The sequence below is a fragment of the Paroedura picta genome, chromosome 6 (genome assembly GCF_049243985.1).
Source record: "Paroedura picta isolate Pp20150507F chromosome 6, Ppicta_v3.0, whole genome shotgun sequence".
Lineage (NCBI taxonomy): Eukaryota > Metazoa > Chordata > Lepidosauria > Squamata > Gekkonidae > Paroedura > Paroedura picta.
Genome location: NC_135374.1, coordinates 12,713,078 through 12,737,740, shown reverse-complemented (window position 1 = coordinate 12,737,740; position 24,663 = coordinate 12,713,078). Strand labels below are relative to the sequence as shown.

The 24,663-nt window shown below is 48.1% G+C and overlaps 1 protein-coding gene across 4 annotated transcripts in view; it reads left to right on the top strand.

Annotated features, from left to right (window-relative positions):
• The window catches only part of SMCO4 (single-pass membrane protein with coiled-coil domains 4), a 65,101-nt gene that overhangs the window by 24,878 nt on the left and 15,560 nt on the right, over window positions 1-24,663 (top strand). For 2 of the 4 annotated variants that reach the window (XM_077341442.1, XM_077341444.1), the window contains exons 2-3: window positions 12,799-12,911; window positions 23,140-24,006. In XM_077341442.1, coding sequence (XP_077197557.1) covers window positions 12,799-12,873 — 75 coding nt within the window. In that variant the 3' untranslated portion in view covers window positions 12,874-12,911; window positions 23,140-24,006. Of the gene's footprint in view, window positions 1-12,798; window positions 12,912-23,139; window positions 24,007-24,663 lie in introns of those variants that run through there. The other 2 variants (XR_013231704.1, XM_077341443.1) reach the window with 1 other exon arrangement.

The following is a 24,663-nucleotide window of genomic DNA, read 5'->3' as shown; positions in this document are numbered from 1 at the left end:
CCCACCACCTCCCGAGGAAGTCTATTCCACTGGTGATCAGCTCTGGCAGTCTTCAAGCAAAGGTTGGATACACACTTTTCTTGGATGCTTTAGGATGCTTTGGGCTGATCCTGCGTTGAGCAGGGGGTTGGACTAGATGGCCTGTGTGACCCCTTCCAACTCTATGATTCTGTGATTTCCTTGCAGATATTTCCCTTGAAGTTCTTTTGAATTAATTTCAATCCATTGATTCTGGCCTGACGGGGCAAGAGAGAACAATTCTGCTCCATCCTCTTTATGGCAGCCTTTTAAATACTTGAAGATAGCTATCGTATCACCTCTCAGTCGTCTCCTCTCCAGGCTAAACAGGCCAAGCTCCCCCAACCTTTCCTCGTACATCTTGGTCTCCAAACCCTTCACCATTTTCGTTGCCCTCCTCTGGAGGCGCTGTAGTTTGTCTACGTCCTTCTTCAGTTGTGGTGCCCAAAACTGAACACAGGACTCCAAGTGAGGTCCTGCCAGAGCAGAGTAAAGCGCTACCATCACCTGATCTGAACACTATGCTCCCTTTGATACAGCCCCAAATCCCATTTGCCTTTTTTAGTCTTGTGCCATTTCCCCGCTGAAACATGTCACCCAGTGTCATTTTCACCCCTGCCGAGTCAGGGCAGATGCATGCTTCTTGTGCCATGAGGTCACCTCGGGCTTTTGGCGACCCTGTGAATTAATGTCCTATCCCTAGCAGCCCTGCCTGAGTCTTGCAAACAGAAGGTGGTGGCTTTTTGACGGAGTAAAACTATTTCGTGTTAGGTCTTCCATGAGTTGGCTTGACTTTGCCAGCACTTTACACATGCAAACACAAGGAGGACATGCGAGCAAAATTATAAAATTAACTGTTGGGCGCAGAAAGCGGATAAAGAGAGAATTTTTCATGCTACGCGTATCCCGTTTTGACCCTTTTAGCTCTCATTACGGCCCACTCATTCGTGTATCTTGTGGTTTCCGGCTTTCCTTCCATTTCCTCCTTCCCCGCATCTTGCGTGATAGAGAGGGATTTTGACTGCAGCTGCCGTCGTTGGTTGTTAAACACTTTCCACTCCCCCACTGCTGGTTTCCAATAAATGATTTGGATTCCGGCCAGTCTTCTTTCATTCGCTTTGCATTCTTTCTAAGTGCATTTTTCAGAAGTCTTTGGAGCAGCCCTTTCTCAACTTTTTTGCGGTTGTGAAACCCGCTGGAACATTCTTCAGGCTTTGAGAACCCCAGAAATGGTGCAATTATGCAGAATCTGGTTGGGAAGCTGAGCTGTGGACACGCCCACCCAGGGCCCCTCCCCTTCCCACCCCTCCAGGCCAATCGTTGGCCATTTTGGGAGGGGAGAGCGAGTCAATGACCATATATGGTCATTATCACCCAATAAACGTTTAACAAATCTAAATAATATATTTAATTAATTAATTAATTAATTAATTAAATAGACATCTATTTTCATTGATAGACCTGTCTTTTAAAAGCCACCATTCATTCATTCATTCATTCATTCATTCATTGTTTAAATTTATATCCCACCACTCTCCATGGACTCATGGCGGGACACATAAAACAGAATAAAATCCCAATAAAACCCATCAACCTCCTTAATAACATAATATAGTGGCTTTCATCTTATCTTAAAGTCAGAATATCTGTATGGGAACTTCACTTGTGACATTTGGAAGATCAGGGGCTTGGCTTAGCTAAAAAGAAGAGCTGTTGTTTTATACCCTGGCAAGACAGGATAATCACTTAAGAATGAAAGAGGATTTGGATGGCAGAGCCACTTGAAGGCAAAAACATGAAGAAGACTTGAATTTTATACCCTGCTTTTCACTGCCTGAAGGAGTCTCAAAGTGGCTTCCAATTGCCTTCCCTTCCCTTTCCCCACAACAGACACCCTGTGAGGTGGATGAGGCTGAGAGAGCCCTGAGATTACTGAAGAAGAAGAAGAGTTGGGTCTTATATGCCGCTTTTCTCTACCTGAAGGAGTCTCAAAGTGGCTTACAATCGCCTTCCCTTCCCTCTCCCCACAACAGACACCCTGTGAGGTGGATGAAGCTGAGAGAGCCCTGATATTACTGAAGAAGAAGAAGAGTTGGTTCTTATATGCCGCTTTTCTCTACCCGAAGGAGTCTCAAAGCGGCTTAGAATCGCCTTCCCTTTCCTCTCCCCACACCCTATGAGGCAGGTGAGGCTGGGAGCTCTGAGAGAACTGTGACTGACCCAAGGTAACCAGGCTAGCTGCAAGCCCCCTCCCCCCTGCCGAAATCCTTTAGTTTCCTTCAAATGTCGATTTCTAAATCTTTAGGCTGTTGTGCCGAAAAGCACCTCAATTTGGAATGCTGACATCCCGCTATTAAAAAACCTCATCTATATACGCCAGGGCAGCTGAAGTCCCCGCAGGAGCCCAAAATAAGCTTGTCCTCCTTTTAACCGCCAAAAGAGTTCCCTTGATTAATATTTATAGCCAACGCTTTCATGTTTCCACAATAAAATTGTTTTTCTATCAAAGGCAGCCGTGACTTTTCCCTGTTGAATCAATGGGGGGTTTTGCGCAGAGGGGCCAGGGACGGAGCCGGGGTTTTCAGCAACTCTGCGTCAAAGGCAGACATCAAGCGGAGAGGAAATCTAGGCTTGTCTCTAATTTGCTGTTTCATTTTACAAAATTGCCTACTCGGAGAAAAAATAAAGCATTTACATGTATATTAACCAATGTTCGCCAGCTTTTGGAACGGCTCCAGTTTCTCCCAGGGCCGCACAAGTACTATGAATTGAATGAGTAATATTCCACTCCTAATTTACGGAGGGGGTAGGAAGAGCAACCGTTTGCCATTTCAAGTCGCTCAGCATCCAAGCTGCTATCAACGCAGCGTTGTGGTTTGCCAGTCGAGAGAGAAACATTTCCGCGCAGTTTGTGTCTAGGCCGCAGCGGTAAACAGGCTTAGAATAGATTCCGTGCCGTCCAACTCTAAAAGCTTCCTGGCTGGGAGACAAGAACTGCCGCCAGAGCAAGAATGTTGTGGCTTTCTTGTGTGTGTGGTTTTCAAATAAATTATTTTCATCAAAACACAATTCCAGAGTGCTAGCGGTTTTGCACCCACGAGGGTTCACTTGACGTTTGTCGTTGCGTTATCGCCCAGATAGTCTTTGCTCGGAAAGTGGTCACAGCCGCTAGCTCAGATGACTTTAGAAAGAGAGCAGGGTACATAAAATTGAAAGGGTACAGAGGAGAGCGACGAGGATGATCTGGGGCCAAGGGACCAAGCCCTATGAAGATAGGTTGAGGGACTTGGGAATGTTCAGCCTGGAGAAAAGGAGGTTGAGAGGGGACATGATAGCCCTCTTTAAGTATTTGAAAGGTTGTCACTTGGAGGAGGGCAGGATGCTGTTTCCGTTGGCTGCAGAGGAGAGGACACGCAGTAATGGGTTTAAACTACAAGTACAGCGATATAGGCTAGATATCAGGAAAAAAATATTTCACAGTCAGAGTAATTCAGAAGTGGAATAGGCTGCCTAAGGAGGTGGTGAGCTCCCCCTCACTGGCAGCCTTCAAGCAAAGGTTGGATACACACTTTTCTTGGATGCTTTAGGATGCTTAGGGCTGATCCTGCGTTGAGCAGGGGGTTGGACTAGATGGCCTGTATGGCCCCTTCCAACTCTATGATTCTATGATTTAACCCTATGCTGGATGACATGGGCTGTTTCAGTCTGCAGATCTTGGAAGGTAAGCAGGGTTGAACCTGGCCAGTGCTTGGATGAGAGAGCAGGAAGCTATCCTGGTTTCCATCCTGGGAACTGATTGGTTGAAGTGGTGCTGGCATCTCATGCGTTCCGTCCGGAGGTTCTGTTCCCAGTAACAGACCCCCCAGCAACCACCTAGCACCTGTGGCTCTGCTACAGAGAGCGGACAGTGTCTGTGATGAGTCTCTCAAGGGCCAAGATAGAAGTCAGGATCTCAGGTCGAAGCTGCTTGGAGGTTAGTCTGTCTGTCTGTCTGTCTCTCAAGACGCCCTGTTGTACGGCAGAGGCTGGAGGTGTCTTTGGGTGTTGGCGTGAAGGAGCGTTTCCCCACCCATCTTCTGCGAACCAATTCGCAAAGCGGATCTCGCCTTCAGCATTACAGTCAACATTGAAAGAGGGTTGTATTTTTGGCGCTGTTGTCGAGACGGCCATAACTTAAGAGTGGGGGTTTGCAAGACGCTAAGCCAAGAAAGATGCTTCCCGGCCTCCGGTTGGTCTTTGAGGTCTCGTAAATGGAAAGCAGCGGAACAGAAACCACTTACTGAGGGGTGCTTTTTACGAGACTTGCGTAGGAATGGAAACACGAAAAAAAATTACCGCGCACTTCGAGGTAATTTAAATGTGCTCCTAGCAAAAGCAGAATTGGGAGGGGGGAAAGGTAAAGGCGAAGAGAGCTCAGCTTGTTTGAGCTGGAATGAGACACCAGTGGGGGTGTTCGCCCAAAGTTGTTTCTGAGGAGATGGAAGAAAGAAGCTAGATTGGAATTGAGATGTCTGAAAGGATCCAGAAGAGGAGGAGCTGGGATTTTATACCCCATTTTCACCAACCGAGGAAGTCCCAAACTGTTTATGAACAGCTTTCCCTTCCTTCCCCACAACAGTGAGGCAGATTGGGCTGAGAGAGCTCTGAGAGAACTGCTCTGCGAGAACAGCTATAAGAACTGTGACTAACCCAAGGCCATCAAGCTGGCTGCATGTTTAGGGGTGGGATATCAGACTTGGTTCTTCAGATCAGAGTCCGCTGCTCTTTAACCAGTACACCAAGCTGTCTTTCCGGATTAATTTTATCCCCAGAATTAAACTTTGTCGGTCTTGAAGGTGCCGCTGGACTCGAATTTTGTTCTGTTGCTTCACGCCAACCCGGCTACCTCCTTGCATCTCTACTTCTGTAAGTCAGCTGGAACTTTCAATTCAGTTTGGCTGGACTGCTGCAATTTTTATTGTTGTTTTCGCGAGGCTGCACTTGGACGCAATCTGATTTTGAGAGTTCGACGTTTTTAGGCCGTGGTGAGGTGAATAAGCAGGGGGGGGGGGTGTTACAGCTAATGCCAGGTTTTGGTGGGCCCTGGGTGAAGAGACCCTAGAAGCCCCCATTCCTCTCCACCCCTGTGCCCCCAACTTGTACCTCCCTGCCCATCTGCCTGTGTTCTCCCCATCCCTCCCGCTTTAAAGGCTAATTGGCCTAAGAATGTTGAGCCTGGAGAAGAGGAGGTTGAGAGGGGGCATGATTTCTGTCTTTAAGTATTTGGAAGGTTTTCTCTTGGAGGAAGGCAGGGAAAGGTTCCTGTTGGTAGCAGAGGAGAAGGATCTGCAGTAATGGGTATAAACTACATATAGAACGATGCTGGCTAGATATTGGGAAAGAATTCCACAGTCAAGAGTAGTTCAGTGGTGGAATGGGCTTCTTCAGGAGGTGGTGAGCTCCCCCTCACTGGCAGTCTTCAAGCAGAGGCTGGACAGATACTTATCCTGGATGCTGGAGGCCTATCTTCCATGGAGCAAGGAGTTGGCCTGGATAGCCTGGATAGCCCCTTCCCACTCTAGGATTCTATTCTATTTGTCTCCCACCCTCTTGTGCATTGGCCAGCCTTCCCAGTGTTTGTACACCCCCTTCCTCAACACATATTGAGCAGAATTTGCAATTGAGAATCCTGCTTCTGACAATCCTGTTGCCATTCATTCCCCTCCTAGACACGCTTTTGTTAGCAGCACCAGGCTGCCTCTGCAGATGGGACGGAGGGTAGCAAGGTAGCAGTGGGCCCTTCCAAAGCTGCCCTACCTTACGGTAAGCTGAAGCCAGCCCCGGGTGGGGATTTTTTTGGTACATTCCCCCTCCCGAGCTCCTCGGAGGAATCCGTGATAGATATTTCTTTCAAGCGACTTTATCGTCGCAGTTTTTCTTGCTGCCTTTGTGTTGTACCGGGCACGTTAGGTTTTATGGCCTGCCTCCCCTCCAGCATGCTCTGGGAGGCTTAACAAATCAAAATTTCATGCAAAATTGCGAACCAAATTACATTAAAATCAGCACGACGGAAGAAACCAGGGGCCTTCTCCCAGCGCGGGTAGGAATGGATCAGCCATGTTGGCGGTCAAGGGATGGCAAATGGCAGCGTTCCTCGGTTCCCTCCGTCTGCTTTGGAGCTGGGATGTGGTTGGTGCCAGGAGCAGAAATGGCAGATGGGGGAAGGAGCATGTGGAAGCCGGTCTCCTGAAGCCAGCAGCAGGATGGCAAATATGTTGGGTACCACTTTGCACTCTGCTCTGATGGCAGACGGTGCAGTATATAAGTCTTGATATAAATAAAGCCTGAACACACCAGGTATAAACAAGATTGGGGGGGGGGGATGAGCTTTGACTCTCAAAGGTTATACCCTGGAAATCTTATGGGTTCTAAGGGGCTACTGGACTGGATTTAGCTGTTCTGCTGCAGACCAGTATGGCTACCCTGTGAAACTAGCTCCCTGATACAGCCTCTCTCAGCCTCACCCACCCCACAGGGTGTCTGTTGTGGGGAGAGGAAAGGGAAGGTGACTGTAAGCCGCTTTGAGCCTCCTTCGGAGGGAAAAGCGGCATATAAGAACCAACTTCTTCTTCTTCTTCTTCTTTTTTCTTTTTTTCTTTTTCCCTTTTTCTTTTTCTTCTTTTTCTTCTTTTTCTTCTTTTTCTTCTTTTTCTTCTTTTTCTTCTTTTTCTTCTTCTTCACCCAGACATTCCCAGTAGATGTGACATCACAGTCCATTGCCTTAATCTCCCACACCAGAAACAGCCTGGCAGCCTACTCCGCTGGGCTGGAAACAGGGCTGGGGCTTCTGCCGGTCCGTTGCCCCCTGCCACCTCCCCCAATGCAGTCAACTTAAAACGAGAGTAGTTACCTCTCTCGACAGCCGGTACAACATGTGACAAGCCTCAGCCAGTAAGGATTTTTGTGACTGGGGCTCCTCCCCCTTACAACCCCTCCAGGCCCATCATTGGTCATGGGGGGGGGTGAGAGGCTGGTCCACATAACCATATTTGGTCACATCACCAACAAGCAGCCATCCTGCAGTCCACACACGAATACCACTCGGTCTGTGATTGTCTTGACCCGGCCCTTATCAAAGCGGGCTGCGGGAAAAAATTATGGGTGAAGGCTCTGATCACGCATTCAAAGTAAAGTGCTGTTTCTTTGCATTCCCCCCTCCCCTCTGGTAGCTGTGTTGTGGATAAGAGTAGCGACCTCTAATCTGGAGGACTGGGTTTGATTCCCCACTCCTCGGCATGCAGCCAGCTGGGTGACCTTGAACTAGTCACCATCCTGTTAGAGCTGCTCTCATGGAGCAGTTCTCTCAGAGCTCTCAGCCACACTGACCTCACAGCGTGTCTGTTGCGGGGAGAGGAAAGGAAGGCGACTATAAGCCACTTTGAGACTCCTTCGGGTAGAGAAAACTACGTTGTATAAACTCCTTCCTCCTCTTCCTCCTCCTTTTCCTCTTTGTCTTCTTCCTCTTCCCCTTCCTTGCCTTTGTCTTACTCGTCTTTGCCTGCAGTGGGACAGATTTGAATCTAGCAGCATCTTGGAGATCAAACCTTTTTTCAGGTTACGACATTTCGGGAGCCGAAGCTCCAGATCCTTGAGAATTCCTCTTAGAAATCCTCATAGGTTACACCCATCTTTCTACAGCCATCTGTGATCCATGGTTTTCAAATATATGCATGTTTTATATCAAGTGCAGGGTGTGTTTGTTTCTTTGCTGCTGTCGCTAAAACAAGCAAACAAATGGGCCATTAAGTTAACTGTACTGCTTTCAAAGGAATCCTGACAAACGGTGGCAGATTGAAAAGAGAAAGGTTTGAGCTATTGCACAATCAAACTGTTTCCTGCCTGTCATGCGACCTGCCGTAGCGGGATTTAATAATTGCGGTGTGTGTAAATAACAGAGTGGCATTCCCCTCTCTGCCCCGTGGCTACCAGCTTATATTCTGGGGCCTTCTGTGGCCCCAAAGTTCACCCATTGTGCTGTGCAAAAACTGATTTTTAAAAACAGGTTGCTTTATTTTTTTTAACTGACTCCACAAATTGTACGGTGGCATCCGTATAGAACAAGGTGTCCTTCGGGGGGGTTTTAATGCAGCACTTCAAAGAAGATGAAGTCACCGCCGAATAACAAATTTCAAATTGGAGCTTCTTAGAAGCCCATTTACGGGTGACCTAGCAGAGCCCTTTGGCTGGTTCTGCCATTTCTAAGTGTCTTGTTAAGGAGCTCCCAGTAGGCCTGATCTCAAAGAGAACAGCATTTTTTGGCTCATTCTATGATCCCTCGGGGCTTTTTTGCACTGACTAGTTTTTCTGCACATATATCTGTTCAGAAAAGGCGTGCATGCCCTCCTGGATGCTGTGTCATATACTGCGGCTTCTGTTCTTTTCAGACGGGCTCTTGCGTGGTTGATGAGAAAACAGGGGAAGGAGGTTAGAAGAAGAGTTGATTTTTTATCTCCCATTTTTCACTACCTTAAGGAGCCTCTTGTGGCGCAGAGTGGTAAGGCAGCAGACATGCAGCCTGAAAGCTCTGCCCATGAGGCTGGGAGTTCGATCCCAGTAGCCAGCTGAAGGTTGACTCAGCCTTCCATCCTTCTGAGGTCGGTAAAATGAGTACCCAGCTTGCTGGGGGGTAAACGGTAATGACTGGGGAAGGCACTGGCAAGCCACCCCGTATTGAGTCGTCACCCCAAGGGTCAGACATGACTCGGTGCTTGCACAGGGGATACCTTTACCTTTAAGGAGTCTCAAAACAGCTTACAATCACCTTTTCTTTCCCACAGCAGACACCCTGTGAGGTAGGTGGGGCTGAGAGACTCCTGAAGTTACTGCTCTGTGAGAACAGCACTATCAGGGCTGGGACTATCCCAAGGTCACCCAGCTGGCTGCATGTGGAGGAGCGAGGAATCAAATCCGACTTGCCACATTAGAGGCCACCGGTCTTGACCATCACACCAAGCTGGCACTACACTAAGAGGGCTTTCCTGCACAATAGGGAGGTTGAAGACTGAGAGAGGCAGGAAAACCACAGTAGGTTCTAAGCAGTGGCCCTGTGAAATTCCAAGGGACTGAGATGTGCCCCATAAAACTCCAAGGGGCTGTAAAGGGGGCTGGCAGGTAGGATAAATGGAAGGCATTCTGTTTGCTTCTTCCCAACAGGAGGGGAAGGAACTTAGCCAGACTACTGCCCTCAGCTGAGGTCCTTGTCCATAGAGCCATAGAATCATAGAGTTGGAAGGGACCTGCTAGGTCATCTAGTCCAACCCCCTGCACTATGCAAGACACTCACCTACTGTAACCTGCCACCCCCTTGAACCTTCACAGAATCAGCCTCTGCTTTAAAATTTCCAAAGATGGAGAACCCAGTGGGGTACAAGGCCCTAGAGTCCACTCTTCCGAAGCATCCATTTTCTCCAGGGGAACTTGTCCCCTGGAGATGAGCTGGAATTCCAGGGGCTGCCCAGGTCCGACCTGGAGTCTGGCCTTCTTGGTTTGCCCTTATGTGTGTGCATCCTGCAGCAACTGGCTCTATCACACACACTGCTGTGCCATGTGTTACAGGAGCAATATCCAAGGCAACCGGTGTCTGAAGCAGCCCTGGGAGCTTTTTGTTTTGTTTCTTCTTAATTGCTGCGGTAGCATCCAAATAGTGTTTGGTCGTCTTCCTTTTGAATGTATTTTAAAAGAAAGCCTTCCTACAGCTTGCATTTCATAAATCCAAGCATTGCTGAGATGATAGAACACCTCGTGGAAGTTGCAGGCGGTTCCCCAGATTAATCTCCAGCCTTCCCCCAGCTGTTCTTGCACGCTCTGAGCATTTGTGATAGGTATTGAGTTTTGAAAATTAACATGCATTTTCCTTCGGTGCCAACTTACAGTGGCAAAGCTGCTTCATTGATTCCGTGACGGGTGATCGCTTTAATAGCAGTTTAATAGCATTCCGATTGCCAACCGTATTTTGGCAACAATTAAGGGATTCGAGACGAGGTAACCGGATCGATGTCTTCCGCCGGACTTGCTAGGTATTTTCGCAGCATAATCAACAAGGTAGAAAATAACTTCGGTTTTGAGTCTTTTGAGGGGAAAGGTCAGGCTTATTGCTAAGCGAGCATAGGTAAAGGTATCCCCTGTGCAAGCACCGGGTCATGTCTGACCCTTGAGGTGACATACTCCAGCATTTTCATGGCAGACTCAATACGGGGTGGTTTTCCAGTGCCTTCCCCAGTCATTACTGCTTACCCCCCAGCAAGCTGGGTACTCATTTTACCAACCTCGGATGGATGGAAGGCTGAGTCAACCTTGAGCCGGCTGTTGGGATCGAACTCCCAGCCTCATGGGAAGAGCTTTCAGACTGCATGTCTGCTGCCTTACCACTCTGCGCCACAAGAGGCTCTTTTCTTAAGCGAGCATAGTACTCTTTTAATAAGGTTATATTTCTGTCATTGTATGCCTCTGCGACCCGTCCACCTTGACCCTATTGGTGCTAAATATCTTTTCGAATTGTTTTGTGTTTACATCATTGAAGGATCATAGAGAGCACTGTGATGTCATGGATGGATTCAGAGAAGGGCAAGGAAGATCCAGGTTAAAAACCCTACACCATGTGATAGCTCCATCCATACAATGCAAATCTCTAGGCTGTGCAGCCTCAGTTTGCCTTGGGTCATGCATAGAAGGAAGAGTTTTCTTTAACCTTCCCCCTTTTGTTTTTAGATATTAAATTTTTAGTTATTAGATTTTTATGCCGCCCTTCCCTACAGCTCAGGGCAGTTTACATATAACATCACGGGGGCAGGAGGCGGGGAGGATACATGGAACGACCTATAACATAGTCAAATACATCAACAATAATCTAACAGTGGTTCTGAATGAAACAATTTCAGTGGTCTTAAACAACAACAATATAACAGGAATGGTAACTTAGCTAAGCCCCCCAGAGAGGTCAGACTGGTTCAGGCCATGGAGGGGATGTCTGAGGGGGACCCAAAGCTTTAGGATGTTTTGGGCTGATCCTGCGTTGAGCAGGGGGTTGGACTAGATGGCCTGTATGGCCCCTTCCAACTATATGATTCTGTGATTCTATTTGGGTTTGGTCGGTCTCAGGCAAATGCCTGGTGGTGGAGCTCCCCTTTTGCAGGCCCTGCGAAGTTGTGGGAGTTCAGTTAGGGTCCTGATTCGGGTTATTGTATATGCAGTTGTCTTCATCTGACGACCTGCCTGGCTTTCTTCCTCCACCCTTGTCCCGACAGAGAGGAAAAGTCACCAGTGAAGCAGCCTAGAGAGGTTTAGGATTATTAAAACCTCATCGAAATGGCTTTTATTTTACTTTTTTTACCTCTGTCATTCTGGCAGAATGCGGAGATGATTCCCACCCCCACCCCCCGTCCCCCAATGCAATTGGAAATCACAGAAACCCTCAAAGCCGCTTTTACTGTAAAAAGTGATGTTTTCCTAATGGTGGGTCAATTTTGATTTAGGCCTGTAATTTGGCAGGAGGGGAAAATACCTTTCTCCCATCTGAAGGATAGCAATTTCATGTGCTCTCCTAATACGCCCGGAATTACCTTGCATATCACTAAAAGCTTTTTACCCTTGAAAATATAGAACTGGGGAATGGATCGTAATACTTCAATCGCACGTAATGGGCTGCTAGAAACTTCCGCAAGATGCCAGAAAATTTGTCTTCAGCCACCGGAGGAAAAGAAAACGAGTCTTTATTCTAGATAGGATATTGTGTTGCTAGGTACTTCACCCTCCAATGTTAGCAGTCCCCTAACTGTTCTTAAAAGATTGGGAATTTCCTAGGGCAGGGGTGGCTGAATTGTGCTTCTCCAGATGTCTATGAGCCCCTTCCAGCATGGCCATCCCTGCCATAGGGGCTTCCAAACTGAGAGCCAGTTTGGTGTAGTGGTTAGGAGTGCGGACTTCTAATCTGGCATGCCGGGTTCGATTCTGCGCTCCCCCACATGCAGCCAGCTGGGTGACCTTGGGCTCGCCACGGCACTGATAAAACTGTTCTGACCGAGCAGTGATATCAGGGCTCTCTCAGCCTCACCCACCCCACAGGGTGTCTGTTGTGGGGAAAGGAATGGGAAGGCGACTGTAAGCCGCTTTGAGCCTCCTTCGGGTAGGGAAAAGCAGCATATAAGAACCAACTCTTCTTCTTCTTCCTTCTGCCCCCTTCCCCCTTTTCCACATGAATATCTCCCCGTGTTACCCTTGGTTACTTACTGCATTACATCTGCTAACCACGGCTAGTTTTTAAACCAGAGTTGGCAGTATGGCTTAGATCATCTGACTTCAGAGCTTGATTTAACCACGATTAGTGCCAGTCACTGCCCTTATGTGGATGTACAATGCAATGCTTTGCGCTTTCCGCGTGGCATGGACAATCACATCAAAGCACCACTCGTGGCTTCCACATCTGGAGCACGTGTCCAGAGAGCCAGCCCTCGGATTCGCAGGTCGCTACAGGGATGTCGAGGGACAGATGCCCATAAGCAACTTCTTGTGCGTTGGGTTTTGTCTATGTGAGATGAGTTTAATGCAGTCTTTGCAAAATAATGTTTTTTCTATCTATATATTTCTGTGGTAATTAGATCTTTTGGCACAACATCAGAGGTGGGAGAAGGTTTACCGTGATTTCCGCCCGTTGGTTTACATGGATAGTTTGCGAGTACCTAGCCCTGTATGCGGGCCAAATTATTGGTCTGTTTGGTTATTTGTCTGTTTTTCTTTTGCTTTCAGCATCCGGCCTCTCACCTGTGCCAGTGGGAATACCTCCCGGGCGGTGTGACCTCTCCCTGGTTGGTGGCAAATTAACACAGAGAAGAACTTTGCCTTCTCTTTGGAAACTAGAGGTAAGTGTTATTCTTCCCTGCCTTGCTCAGCCCACTCTGAAGGCTTCCTCTAACTCTTAAGCAGTTCTTAAATGGGAAAAAGGCTACTCGGGCAAACAGAATAAGTGTGTGTGTGTGTGTGTGAGTGTGTTTGTGAACAGCGGTCAAGTCACAACAACCCTGTGAATGAATGACCTCCGAAATGTCTTATTTGTTAATTTTAATTTAGTATACAATCTGCCGTGTCTCCACGGATTTAGGGCGGACTTACGGTTAGCAGCCTTGCTCTGGTCTGGCAAACCGACAGCCGGGGCTTCCTTGATGGAGTTAGTCGTTTTCATGTCAGGTCTTCCTCTTTTCCTGCTCCCTTCCACTTTTCCTGGCATGATTGTCTCTTCCTGTCGAGTCATTTTAGCTCCCTGGGAGAGCTCAGGCTTGCTTTGGTCTAGAAACCACTTATTTGTCTTTTGGGGAGTTCCTGTAAAACGTTCCTTCAGCTGGTTCGATTCCCCACTCCTCCTCCATATGCCAGTCTCAGTTCTCTTAGAGCTCTCTCATCTCTGCCTGCCTCACAGGGTCTCTGTTGTGGGGAGAAGAAGGGAAGGCGAATGTAATGGATTTAAACTACAAGTACAACAATATAGGCTAGATATCAGGAAAAGAATTTTCACAGTCAGAGTAGTTCAGCAGTGGAATAGGCTGCCTAAGGAGGTGGTGAGCTCCCCCTCACTGGCAGTCTTCAAGCAAAGGTTGGATGCACACTTTTCTTGGATGCTTTAGGATGCTTAGGGCTGATCCTGCATTGAGCAGGGGGTTGGACTAGATGGCCTGTGTGGCCCTTTCCAACTCTATGATTCTATGATTCTATGTAAGCCGCTTTGAGTCTCCTTCAGGTAGAGAAAAGCAGCGTATAAGAACCAGCTCTTCTTCAGTAATATCAAGGCTTTCTCAGCCTCATCCATCTCACAGGGTGTCTGTTGTGGGGAGAGGAAGGAAAAGTGAAAAGTGAAAAGCGGGGTATAAAATAAACAGCTCTCCTCCTCTCTTCTCTCTAACCTCGGCCACCCTGTGGACCAGCCCCTCCTTCTGTGTTCAGATCCCGTACGTGGGCGCTAAATACTACAAATAACTTTTTGGGAATAGTTTTGGGAGGCATATCCGGGCGTTGTCACCCGTGCAGCTCTCGCGGTTCCTTGTTGCACTCTTTTCCCCCCAGCAATATTTCAGCTGCCAGCAAGTGTATATAATTAACTTACCATAATTAAGTTCCAGGCCAGAATATTTATTTGGAAGAGGCTGTAAACAATTACCTTTCTCGGTCTCCAGGCAGTTAATGATGGCTTTGCAGCAGAATACCCAGCGTGCTTGTCTACCTGTCATCTTGTGTGGCTTTCGCTCACTCAAATTGGCTGGTAATTGTGGAGGGAACGTTTGCTTTCAGTCTCCCCCCCCCTCCCTTTCCTCTCTCAGGTACACGGGAACGTTTGCTTTCGGTCTCCCCCCCTCCCTTTCCTCTCTCAGGTACGCTCTCTCAGGTACACGGGGCCCAGGCCTTGGAGGGCCTTTTAATGGAAAGTCTCCTGTTAGCATGTTACTTGTCTTCGTTCTGATGGATGGAGTAGACTTGTGCGCAAGGACTCCTGTCTTTGAACTCTTCAGTTGTTCTCATTACTAAGAGTAGATCTTCAGCTATCCTCAGCTTCCCGATGAATGAGCGTGAGGATTCTTCGGGGGTCTTAGCATACAAGCCACCTGCTTGACACACATTTACCTTTCAGGCAGTATCTTGGGGAGGGGACGTGTTGGCTAGTGGGGAGTTGAGCAAGGACTTGGTCTGGAGATTCTGGCAAAGCATTGGGGGAAATCCCAGCAGGACCCCCAAGTCCTGCTCGGAGCTGGGGGAGAAAATAGAAGCTGTATCTATTTGCGACGGCAAGGACGAGATCTCCCTGGCTGCTGCAGTCTAGTTGTTTCCATTCCCTGGGAGAAATGAGTTGTGTTTTAAAGGGCAGAGAAGCTGGGTGGGGGGAGATAATTGCAAGGCAGAGTTGTCTCATTTCGCATTTGATTATCAAAGCATCCACTCCGGAGGACATAAGTGAGGCTTTCTGTATTGTAATGTCTGCTCTTCATGGGCAGAGCTCTTGTGTCGTCGTTGGCCGTTCTGTGAGAAGAGGGCGGCATTCCCCGGCAGGGAAGTTCGCGGTATAAAGTGTGGCATCCTTTGGGAGAGACCGTTTGCAGTCTCCAGGGCCTATTCTGCACACAATAGATAATGCACTTTAGAAGTGGATTTTCCTGTTCCGCACAGGAAAATCCAGCTGCCAAAGCACATTGAAAGTGCATTATCCTTTGTGTGCGGAATGGGCCCAGGTTTGTTCTAAAACTCTTTCCCTTGGACAGGCTTGGACACTCTTTCCCTTGGCCAGCACACTTGGCGGTGTCGGGTCCCAGCCTGAAACTCAGAAAGGTTTTTCCTGCCAGCCGAGCATTCACTTTTGACTTTTTTCCAAAACTTGAAACTGTTTCTTTGGTCAGGTCTCGTGGCATGCCCCCCACCCCAACCCGCTTGCAGGGCTAACAATTTTCTACCATGGCCTGGAACTTGGCTGGTCCTCTTCTGTGGATGTTTATCCAAACATATAGGGTCACTGGGCAGAGCCTGGCAAAGGGGAGGGTGGGGCTAATTGGACTGGGGGTTCTCATCAATTATGTAAGGACAAGGGGCCAAGCCTGTTGCATTTAGGAATACAACAGGTGATAGATTGGGTGGTGGTGGAAGAACTGTGTAAGATTCCCTCCCGCCAGGAAAGGCTGCAGGCTGGAGGCCCCCCCAGGAAGGGAACTCAGCGGCAGGGGCAGCTCTCATGCAGCAGGGATCTGCAGCCTCTGAGCCTCAGAGGGAAGTGGAAGGAGGAGAGGGTGGTCAGGGGTGGGGGACGGAAGGTGATTGGCTGGCTGCTGGACAGACAGGCAAGCCAATTGGAGGAGGAGGCACTCAGGGGCAGGAAAGCAACCCAGATTGGGTGTTAAGCACTGAGTGGCACTTAAGCCATGAGACCAGCTCCTCCTCCAAGGCCTTACCAGAAATATATTATGTGGAACAGATGTCACCAGCAGTGACATCACTTTTGTGTACACAGGAAGCGGCATCAGCACACACAAAACTGTCATTGGCTATTTAGATAGCATATATGTGGATTTAATTTTTTGTTACAACTATTTTTAATGGATTACTTAACAGGCCTATTACAGTGTTATATATCATGGAGAGTCTCTGGTGTAGGAGGTTTCTTTTATTCTTCTCTAAGCAATGCGTTTCCATAAATTGTTGGTTAATCACACTAATATTGCAACGGACTGTAATCAACCACAAAATTGGGGTCTTGGCGACATTAGGAGGAACACAGAGGGGACTATGCAGAGATCGGCTTCATGCTGCTGCTTGGGAGGGAACAGTGGAAGATTCTTTCAGAATCTGTCTCTTTGGGTAGAAGAATTCCTGTGTTTCATCCTTCTCTAAATCTTAGCAATTTAGTTTGCTTTGGAGCCAGCTGTCAAGATGGCCTGAGTTGTTGTTGTTGGTTTTCTTTATAATAAAAAGTGTGAACGAGCTTGCTGTAAACCCCCCCCCTCCCCAAATCCCCGGTAACTTGCCATGTTTCTCTGCTGGTGGATTCAGTTTCTGTTTGCTTGGCAGGCACGTGCTAGTATTGAGAACATGCCGTCACGTGCGGCAAAAAATAATGCCTTGATTCCAAATTTCCTCCTTTTACGGAGCCAAAAAGGGAAGACGATGTGCCTGCTTCCCACCGGAAGAACACAACACTTGATTAAGCAGCATTTAAAAGAGGGGTAGTCAAACTGCAGCCCTCCAGATGTCCGTGGACTACAATTCCCAGAAGCCCCTGCCAGCATTTGCTGGCAGGGGCTCATGGGAATTGTAGTCCATGGACATCTGGAGGGCCGCAGTTTGACTACCCCTGATTTAAACCCTCCCGAGTTGTGTGCCAGGGAACTGTCAGCGCTTCATGGCTGTCGCTCGTCTTACCACAGCACAGAATCTTCTAGAACCCTGACAGGATCAGAAGGTACTTCTCTTTCCCCCACTCCCCACCAGCCATGACCTCCTCAACTATCTTATTTTTGTTCATTTCCCTGTGGACCATGTTTCGGTCCTAATGGTTCCCAAAAGTGACTTATAATGAAAAGACACGCTATCAACAATTAAAATAAGTTGTGGAGGCTGCTTTGTGCTGCTGTGTCCGTTTCATACCCTCTACAGGTGAAAATGGGGGTGTTCCTGGAATATTTCTGTTCTGATACCGAGGAGAGACACAAAACCGCTCTCCCTGACATAATGGTGATCTTTGGTATCTGCCTTGGGTGTAAGGTTGCCAACCTCTAGTTGGAACCTGGGGATCTTCCACTCTTACAGCTGATATACAGAAAATGTTTTCTCCCCTGGAGAACATAGCTGCGTTAGAGGGTGGGCTGTATAGCATTATATTCAGCTGAGATCCTCCCCAGGCACCGCATTTAAAATTTCCAGGTATTTGTTGGGGTTTGCAGGTATCATTTCTTCAGTCATTAAAAGGTTAAGTTGAAGTTTCTGTAAGCTAATAGTACCAAATTTAGCATAAAACCAATTAGGTCTAGATTCTTCCCACCAAAAAGGAGGAGGTTTTAGTAATGAGGGAACAAAGGAACAAGACAGAGTAGATCAGAAATAGAAAGGTAAGCTAAACTGTTGTCGTTTTTCATGTAATCCTTACAAAAAAGTAATTTTGTTTGTAGAAGTCAAATGCACACCTGTCTGCGTTGTTCCACTGCGTTTCATGTACTCTGCTAAATATCCAACGTGTAAGGTTATGGGCCCAGAATACTCTTAAGAAGCAGTTGTTTGTGTTTTAGCTTGTTGGCAACAGGGAGCAGAATATATTTGATAGGAATCAACCTCTTTTTTAATTATTATTATTAAGGGGGATATATTTTTTCCAAAACATACAGGATTTGAAAGAAAGAATTTTCTAGATCCCACTTTGAAGCAAGACAGCAGGAAGCTATCCCTTTTGTTTGATTTATGCCAAGGAAAGGGAAATGTGTGCATCAGCAGAGAAAGGAGAATTTAAATTGGCCACCTGCAAGAGAGACAATTCCTTCCTGCCCCAGAAGTAAGGTCCTGGAAGTAGAAATGCTGACTCCCTCCTTCAAGTCCAAAATTAAATGACCAACTCTAACAAATCTGGAAATCAAGAGTTCTGTGTACACTGGAGATTCAGAAAGTATTGCATGCTATTAAAGATGATCCCCCTCCTCACCTTACCTCCATAGGTTATAAGGAGAGCCCTCTAGCGGCTAGTAGAAATACTGCTAAAGAACTTTGATTAAAGCTGGAGAATAAATACTTCAAAACGTCAAATAAGCATGCAGAACTCTTGAGATAAAAATTATACAGTTTTAAGCTGTGTGAAGGAGGGAACATTTCTGTACATTGGGATTCCATAACTGAGCAAGTAACAGAGCTCTAGGTTGCAGGAGTAGAGTGTATACGCCAGGAGCCATAAGCATTACAATTCTGAATACTTTCCCAAGTTCCTATTCTAATCAGATTGCAGTCTTGGGATCACATGATCAATTAGACTAGGAATGGCCAAATTGTGACTCTCCAGATGTTCATGGTTGAGGCCATGGTGGACTAAGATTATGGGGGCCTCCTTCTTCTCCTCTCAAGGGTCTCCCCCCTCCTTTGAGTCTGGGCGTATGCACCTGGCCTATAGCCAATTTCTGCAGGTGAGACTGAAAAGGCATGGGGGGGTGCTTTATCTGGCAGTTCTTCATTTTTAGGATGTTTTAATTTGTTTATGAATGTTTTTATTGATGGATGTAAAACACCGTGAGCCTGCATGTGGAGAGGGGCAGTTTACAAATCAAACAATGAGTGGATGGATGGATGGATGGATGGATGGATGGATGGATGGATGGATGGATGGATGGATGGATGGATGGATGGATGGATGGATGGATGGATGGATGGATGAATGAATGAATGAATGAATGAATGAATGAATGAATGAATGAATGAATGAATGAATGAATGAATGAATGAGAAGCAAATGTCTGCCATGAAACGCATTGCTGGGCATACTGCTTATTTGTAATTGGATGTATAGGTCTGCCCCACTTGGCCAAGCCATCTTGGGGCAGTGTCTATCATCAGATAAAATAACACAGTTAAAACAAATCCATACATTCTACAAAAACTCTAAAAGCAGTGTCCCATACACTCCCTCCTATTAGTTGCCAGAACTAGATGGCACAGGAGAGAGTGATCTTACGGGAGAGGGGGGTTCTTAGATGTTCCTGGTGGCCTGGCCTCAACCAAATGCCTGGTGGAAGAGCCCCGTTTTACAGGCTCTGTGGAACTGAATAAGCTCCAACAGGGCCTGTATCTCCTCTGGGAGCTCATTCCACCAGGTAGAGGCCAGGACCGAAAAGCCTCTGCCCCTGGTCGAGGCCAGGCACACCTCTTGTGGGTCAGGAACCACCAGCCTGCTGGAACCAGCAGAGCACAACGCTCTTGAGGGGGGGTCATACTTGTAGAGGCAGTCCCTCAGATATGCCGGGCCCGGACTACGAATGGGGACCATTGTCATGGGTGGCCCCAGGATCAGTCCATGGGTGGTGGGGAAAGCTGCCTCAGTATGAGCTGCTGCCAGTTGTTGAGACGCTTGAAACAATGGCCTGATTTGGTGCACGGTAGTTTTCAGATGTTTGATCTCCTTACTTGGTTGCCAGCGGCAAGGCCAAACCGGGTCCTTTTGAATTCCTCACCTCTTGAAGTGAAGGTTCAGTCTGTTTTCCTCTCAACTGCTCCAGAAAGAGGAACCCTGGGATGTGGCTGAGCTCATCTCTCTCAGGATGAAAGGAATATCCTTTTCTTCTTCTTCTTCTGCTTGAGGGGAGTTACGAGAGCGGCCAGGTAACAGCACGGCTAGTTATGCCGGGCAGTCTGCCTTGTTTTTGTTTCCATGGGGTTTTCACACAGGCTCCTCTGCTCATCCTCTCCCTCCCCTGTCATTCTTTCTTCTTTCTTTTAAAAAGTGCTGCTGCTCTTCCACTGCCAACAATAACATGGGTCTTGGGGGACAGAAGAAGATGAAGAGTTGGTTCTTATATGCCGCTTCTCCCTACCCGAAGGAGGCTCAAAGCGGCTTACAGTCGCCTTCCCATTCCTCTCCCCACAACAGACTGTGGGGTGGGTGAGGCTGAGAGAGCCCTGATATCACTGCCCGGTCAGAACAGCTTTATCAGTGCTGTGGCGAGCTCAAGGTCACCCAGCTGGCTACATGTGGGGAAGTGCAGATTCGAACCCGGCTCACCAGATTAGAAGTCCACATTCCTAACCACTACACCAAACAGGAAAGACAACACATCTTAAATCATTCAGAGAAAAGCAGGAAATCCTAATTTGGCCGGCAACAGTGGAAAGCACTTAAAGCCAGAATATCGGCAGAGTCTGACTGAAAAAAGCGTGGCTTGTTTTTATTTTCTCAAAGCTGGCATTGGAGATGAATTGATGGGCGCTTATTCCAAAGCACAGGGGCTATTGGTGAGAAGGCTCCGTCCCATAGATTCATAGAGCTGGAAGGGGCCTCCAGGGTCATCTAGTCCAACCCTGCAGGATGCAGGAAATTCACAACTATCTGTCCACCACAGTAACCCCAATCCGATGCCCAGATGATGCCCCCCTCCAAAAACCCGCAGAATCCCGGGTTAATCTGGCCTGGAGGAAATTTGCCTTCTGACCCCAAAGTGGTGATTGGCATTCCCTGCCACCCGGATGTCATAATACTATGTGCTTTAAGAGAAACCACTCTGTCAGGAACTTCTTCTGGAGGTCTAGACAGAATTTCTTTTGAATTAATTTCATCCCACTGGACCGGTTCTGTCCCTCCGGGGCAAGTGGTGGCCTCTGTTCTGGAGAACCGGGTTTGATTCCTTGCCCCCCTCCACATGCAGCCAGCCAAGGGACCTTGGGCCAGTCACAGTTCTCTCAGAGCTCTCTCAGGGCCTCCTCCCTCACAGGGCATCTGTTGCAGGGAGAGGAAGGGAAGGCGATGGTAAGCAGCTTTGAGACTCCTTCCGGTAATTAAAAAAGCGGGGTACAAAAACCCAAGTCTGCCGAATTTCAAAGCATCTGCGAATCAGAAGTTAGCTATTCCTGAGGACTGTTGTTCATCCTTCCCTGCTTCAGCTCACGGGCCTCTGGGGATTGTGCGCTGCACAGCTATGTATCGATGCGTGTGTCCACACGTGATTCCAAACACCCGTGCAGTTTGAGTGTGGAGCCCTCTGTTTAAGCCTGAGCCCCCACACCCCTTCCCTTGCCCGGCAAGCGTGCAACGGGGTCTGCTGGAAGCCCCCCTGCTCCCCAGACGTCTTTGCCCGGATAATGCATGCACAATGTGTCTGCACACAACGACAAGATGTACTCTCTCTCCGCCTGCCCGTTGGCCTTGTGCCTCAGCAGGAAGCCATAGGCCTCTTGTTGGGAATCCTTGTAACCGGAGACGGCAGCCGGGGCTCTCTGTAGACAGAATACTTAATTCTCATTATTGCCATTAAGTCTTTAACTGTGTTATCTTGTTTGCCCGGCTGCCTGGGATTTACGGCGCCCCTGCCTCAACAGGTTTTAATTCAGCCGTGGCAAGCCGGGCGGCCTTGGAAGAAACGTCGAGGGGGTGATGAACTGCTGTAATTTTCCCCCTACCCGGAGTACCGGAGCGGCTGTCTGTTTTCTAAGAAGGTTTTGTGGCCCTTGAGCTTTGCTTCTGGATGGTGGGTCTTGGAGGTATTCACATCCCACAAGCACACAGGAGCACCCTCCCCGCCGAGCAGGGGGACCGCAGACAAAGGGAAAAGGAGCTCTTGGGTCTTTAATCACTGTGCAAGAAGGGGCTTTCACAAGGAGAGGATTTTCCCAGTCGTGCATGAGGAGGAGACCTGGCAAAATCCCCTGTTCTTCACAAATGGGAGGCCTAAATGACACATTCATGTTTTTAAAAACTTGGGTCCAGGTTTCCAACTCCACGTGGGGTATTCTGTGCATGCGGAATAGAAAATAAGCGAGTAAATAGCTCCTCTTCCCGTCCTGTTTTGGCACGGCGGAAGGACTTGGGAGACGAGGCAGGGATCCTTTTCCCCCCTGCGGTGGCGTTCCAAGACCCTCTGTGCGCTCCTTCGTTTTTTAAAAAGTGTTTAGCAGAGTAAATGAAGTGCAGTGGCATAATGCAGCGCAGACACATGCGACCTTGACTTCTAAGAAAAATTTTTTACCTCAGAATTACGGAAAAGGTTACATGGAAAGAAAACCAACACCACCTAACTCTGAAGGGGAACCAACAATTCCTGGGTACACAGTAGGCCGTTAATAAGGGCCATTCCGCACAAGGACCTGAGAGAGCCCTGATATTACTGAAGAAGAAGAAGAGTTGGTTCTTATATGCTGCTTTTCTCTACCTGAAGGAGTCTCAAAGTGGCTTACATTCGCCTTCCCTTTCCTCTCCCCACAACAGACACCCTGTGAGGGAGGTGAGGCTGAGAGAGCCCTGATATTACTGAAGAAGAAGAAGAGTTGGTTCTTATATGCCACTTTTCTCTACCTGAAGGAGGCTCAAAGCGGCTTACAGTCGCCTTCCCTTTCCTCTCCCCACAACAGACACCCTGTGAGGGAGGGGAGGCTGAGAGAGCCCTGATGTTACTGAAGAAAAAGAATTGGTTCTTATATGCCGCTTTTCTCTACCCAAAGGAGTCTCAAAGCGGCTTACAGTCGCCTTTCCTTTCCTCTCCCCACAACAGACATCCTGTGAGGGAGGTGAGGCTGAGAGAGCCCTGATATTACTGAAAAAGAGTTGGTTCTTATATGCCGCTTTTCTCTACCCGAAGGAGTCTCAAAGTGGCTTCCAATCACCTTCCCTTTCCTCTCCCCACAACAAACCCCCTGTGAGAGAGGTGTGGCTGAGAGAGCCCTGATATTCCTGCTCATTCAGAACAGCTTTATCAGCACCGTAGCGAGCCCAAGGTCACCCATCTGGCTGCATGTGGGGGAATGCAGAATCAAACCAGGCTCGCCAGATTAGAAGTCTGCACTCCTAACTACACCAAGCTGGCTGTTACAACTACTTGTTGAACGATTGCCTCGGTGCCCCCTGAGAATCATTTTTATTTGGGATTTCCTGTTTTGCAGGGCCTTCTCTCCTGAACGCAGAGTTCTCCCTTGGCTTGGCGAGGCCTGCCTGGATTACATCGGACCGGACTCCACTTGGCTTCTTTTCCTCCTCCTCCCCCCCAGCTTGGCTTGAGGACAGGCCCGACGCCTCAGAATGAGACAGCTGAAAGGGAAACCCAAGAAAGAGACCTCCAAAGATAAGAAAGAGAGAAAGCAGGCGATGCAAGAAGCGCGTCAGCAAGTGACGACCGTGGTGCTCCCGACTCTGGCCGTGGTCGTGCTCTTGATCGTGGTGTTCGTTTACGTGGCGACCCGCCCAAACACTACCGAATGATGCCATTTTCGAATTCTGTCACGTTCGGCCTTCCCGCTCACCTGCTGCCCTGTCAGAAGCCAAAAAAGAAAACCAAGAAGAGGAAAAAAAACCTCTTCCAATCCCCCAGTCACTAACTATTCTTTGACAAAGGAATCTTCTTTTTTTAATCTTCTGTCTCTGACTTGATCCAAGCTCCACAGTCTCTCTCCCTCTTTCTCTTGGAATATAGTGTAAAACGTACTTGCTCCTAGGCAAAAAAAATATGCGTTTTCTGGTCCCACTCATGTGCCTTTTCGACTTCCACTCGGGGGAGGGGGGAGATTTCCTTTCATAGCTCCCGGTTGCAAGAGGGGATCTCTTTGCTCTCCCGGTTTGTATCGGTCCGCTTCAAACGATCAGCGACGTGGTTGGCGGTGTCCGTGAGCTTTGTGTCTGTTCAGCTCTCCGCAGCTTCCAAAGAAGTGAATTTCCCCCCTCCCCTTGTTTGATTACACGATGGCATTTGAAATCACTTGACTAAAAGAAAAAATATTTATTTTTGGAATAAAGAAGATGAGTCTTGCAGAAAAGTCTCGGTTTTATTTTGTAGCCGGCTTGGTGTCGTAGTTAGGAGCGGCGGCCTCTAATCCGGAGAACTGGGTTTGATTCCCCACTCCTCCAAATGCAGCCACACTGGGCTAGTCACAGTCCTGATAGAGCTGGTCTCACAAAGCAGTTTCTCTCTGAGCTCTCTCAGCCTCACCTAGGCTATCTGTTGTGGGAAGAGGAAAGGTATGTGATTGTAAGCCGCTTCCGGTAGTAAAAACGCGCCCCTCCCCTCCGTGACACTGACTGCTTTAGGCTTCGGTGATCACCGAGGTGACCAAACCACACTGAAACGTTCATCCCTAGCCCAGAAGGCTGCTTACCCCTGTTCTATCACATAATGTTTTCCATTCAATGCTAGCCAGATTATCAACAGACTTTTGCAAGCCCCTATGGCTGGCTCAAGCAGACTACATGCCTACACAGATGGAGAAAAAGCAGAGAGCCTAATGGAGTCTGTTCGTTGCTCCGGAACATACTGATCTGCTTTTCTTGAAGAAAGAGGAAATGGACGGGAGTCCACCTTAAGCAAAGGAATCCCCAGCCATGTGCTTGGGAATTTTCCAATGCAATCATAGATTGACTATTAGTTGTCACTAATGAGCACACAGGTACAGCTCAGCTGCTAAAACAGCTTAACA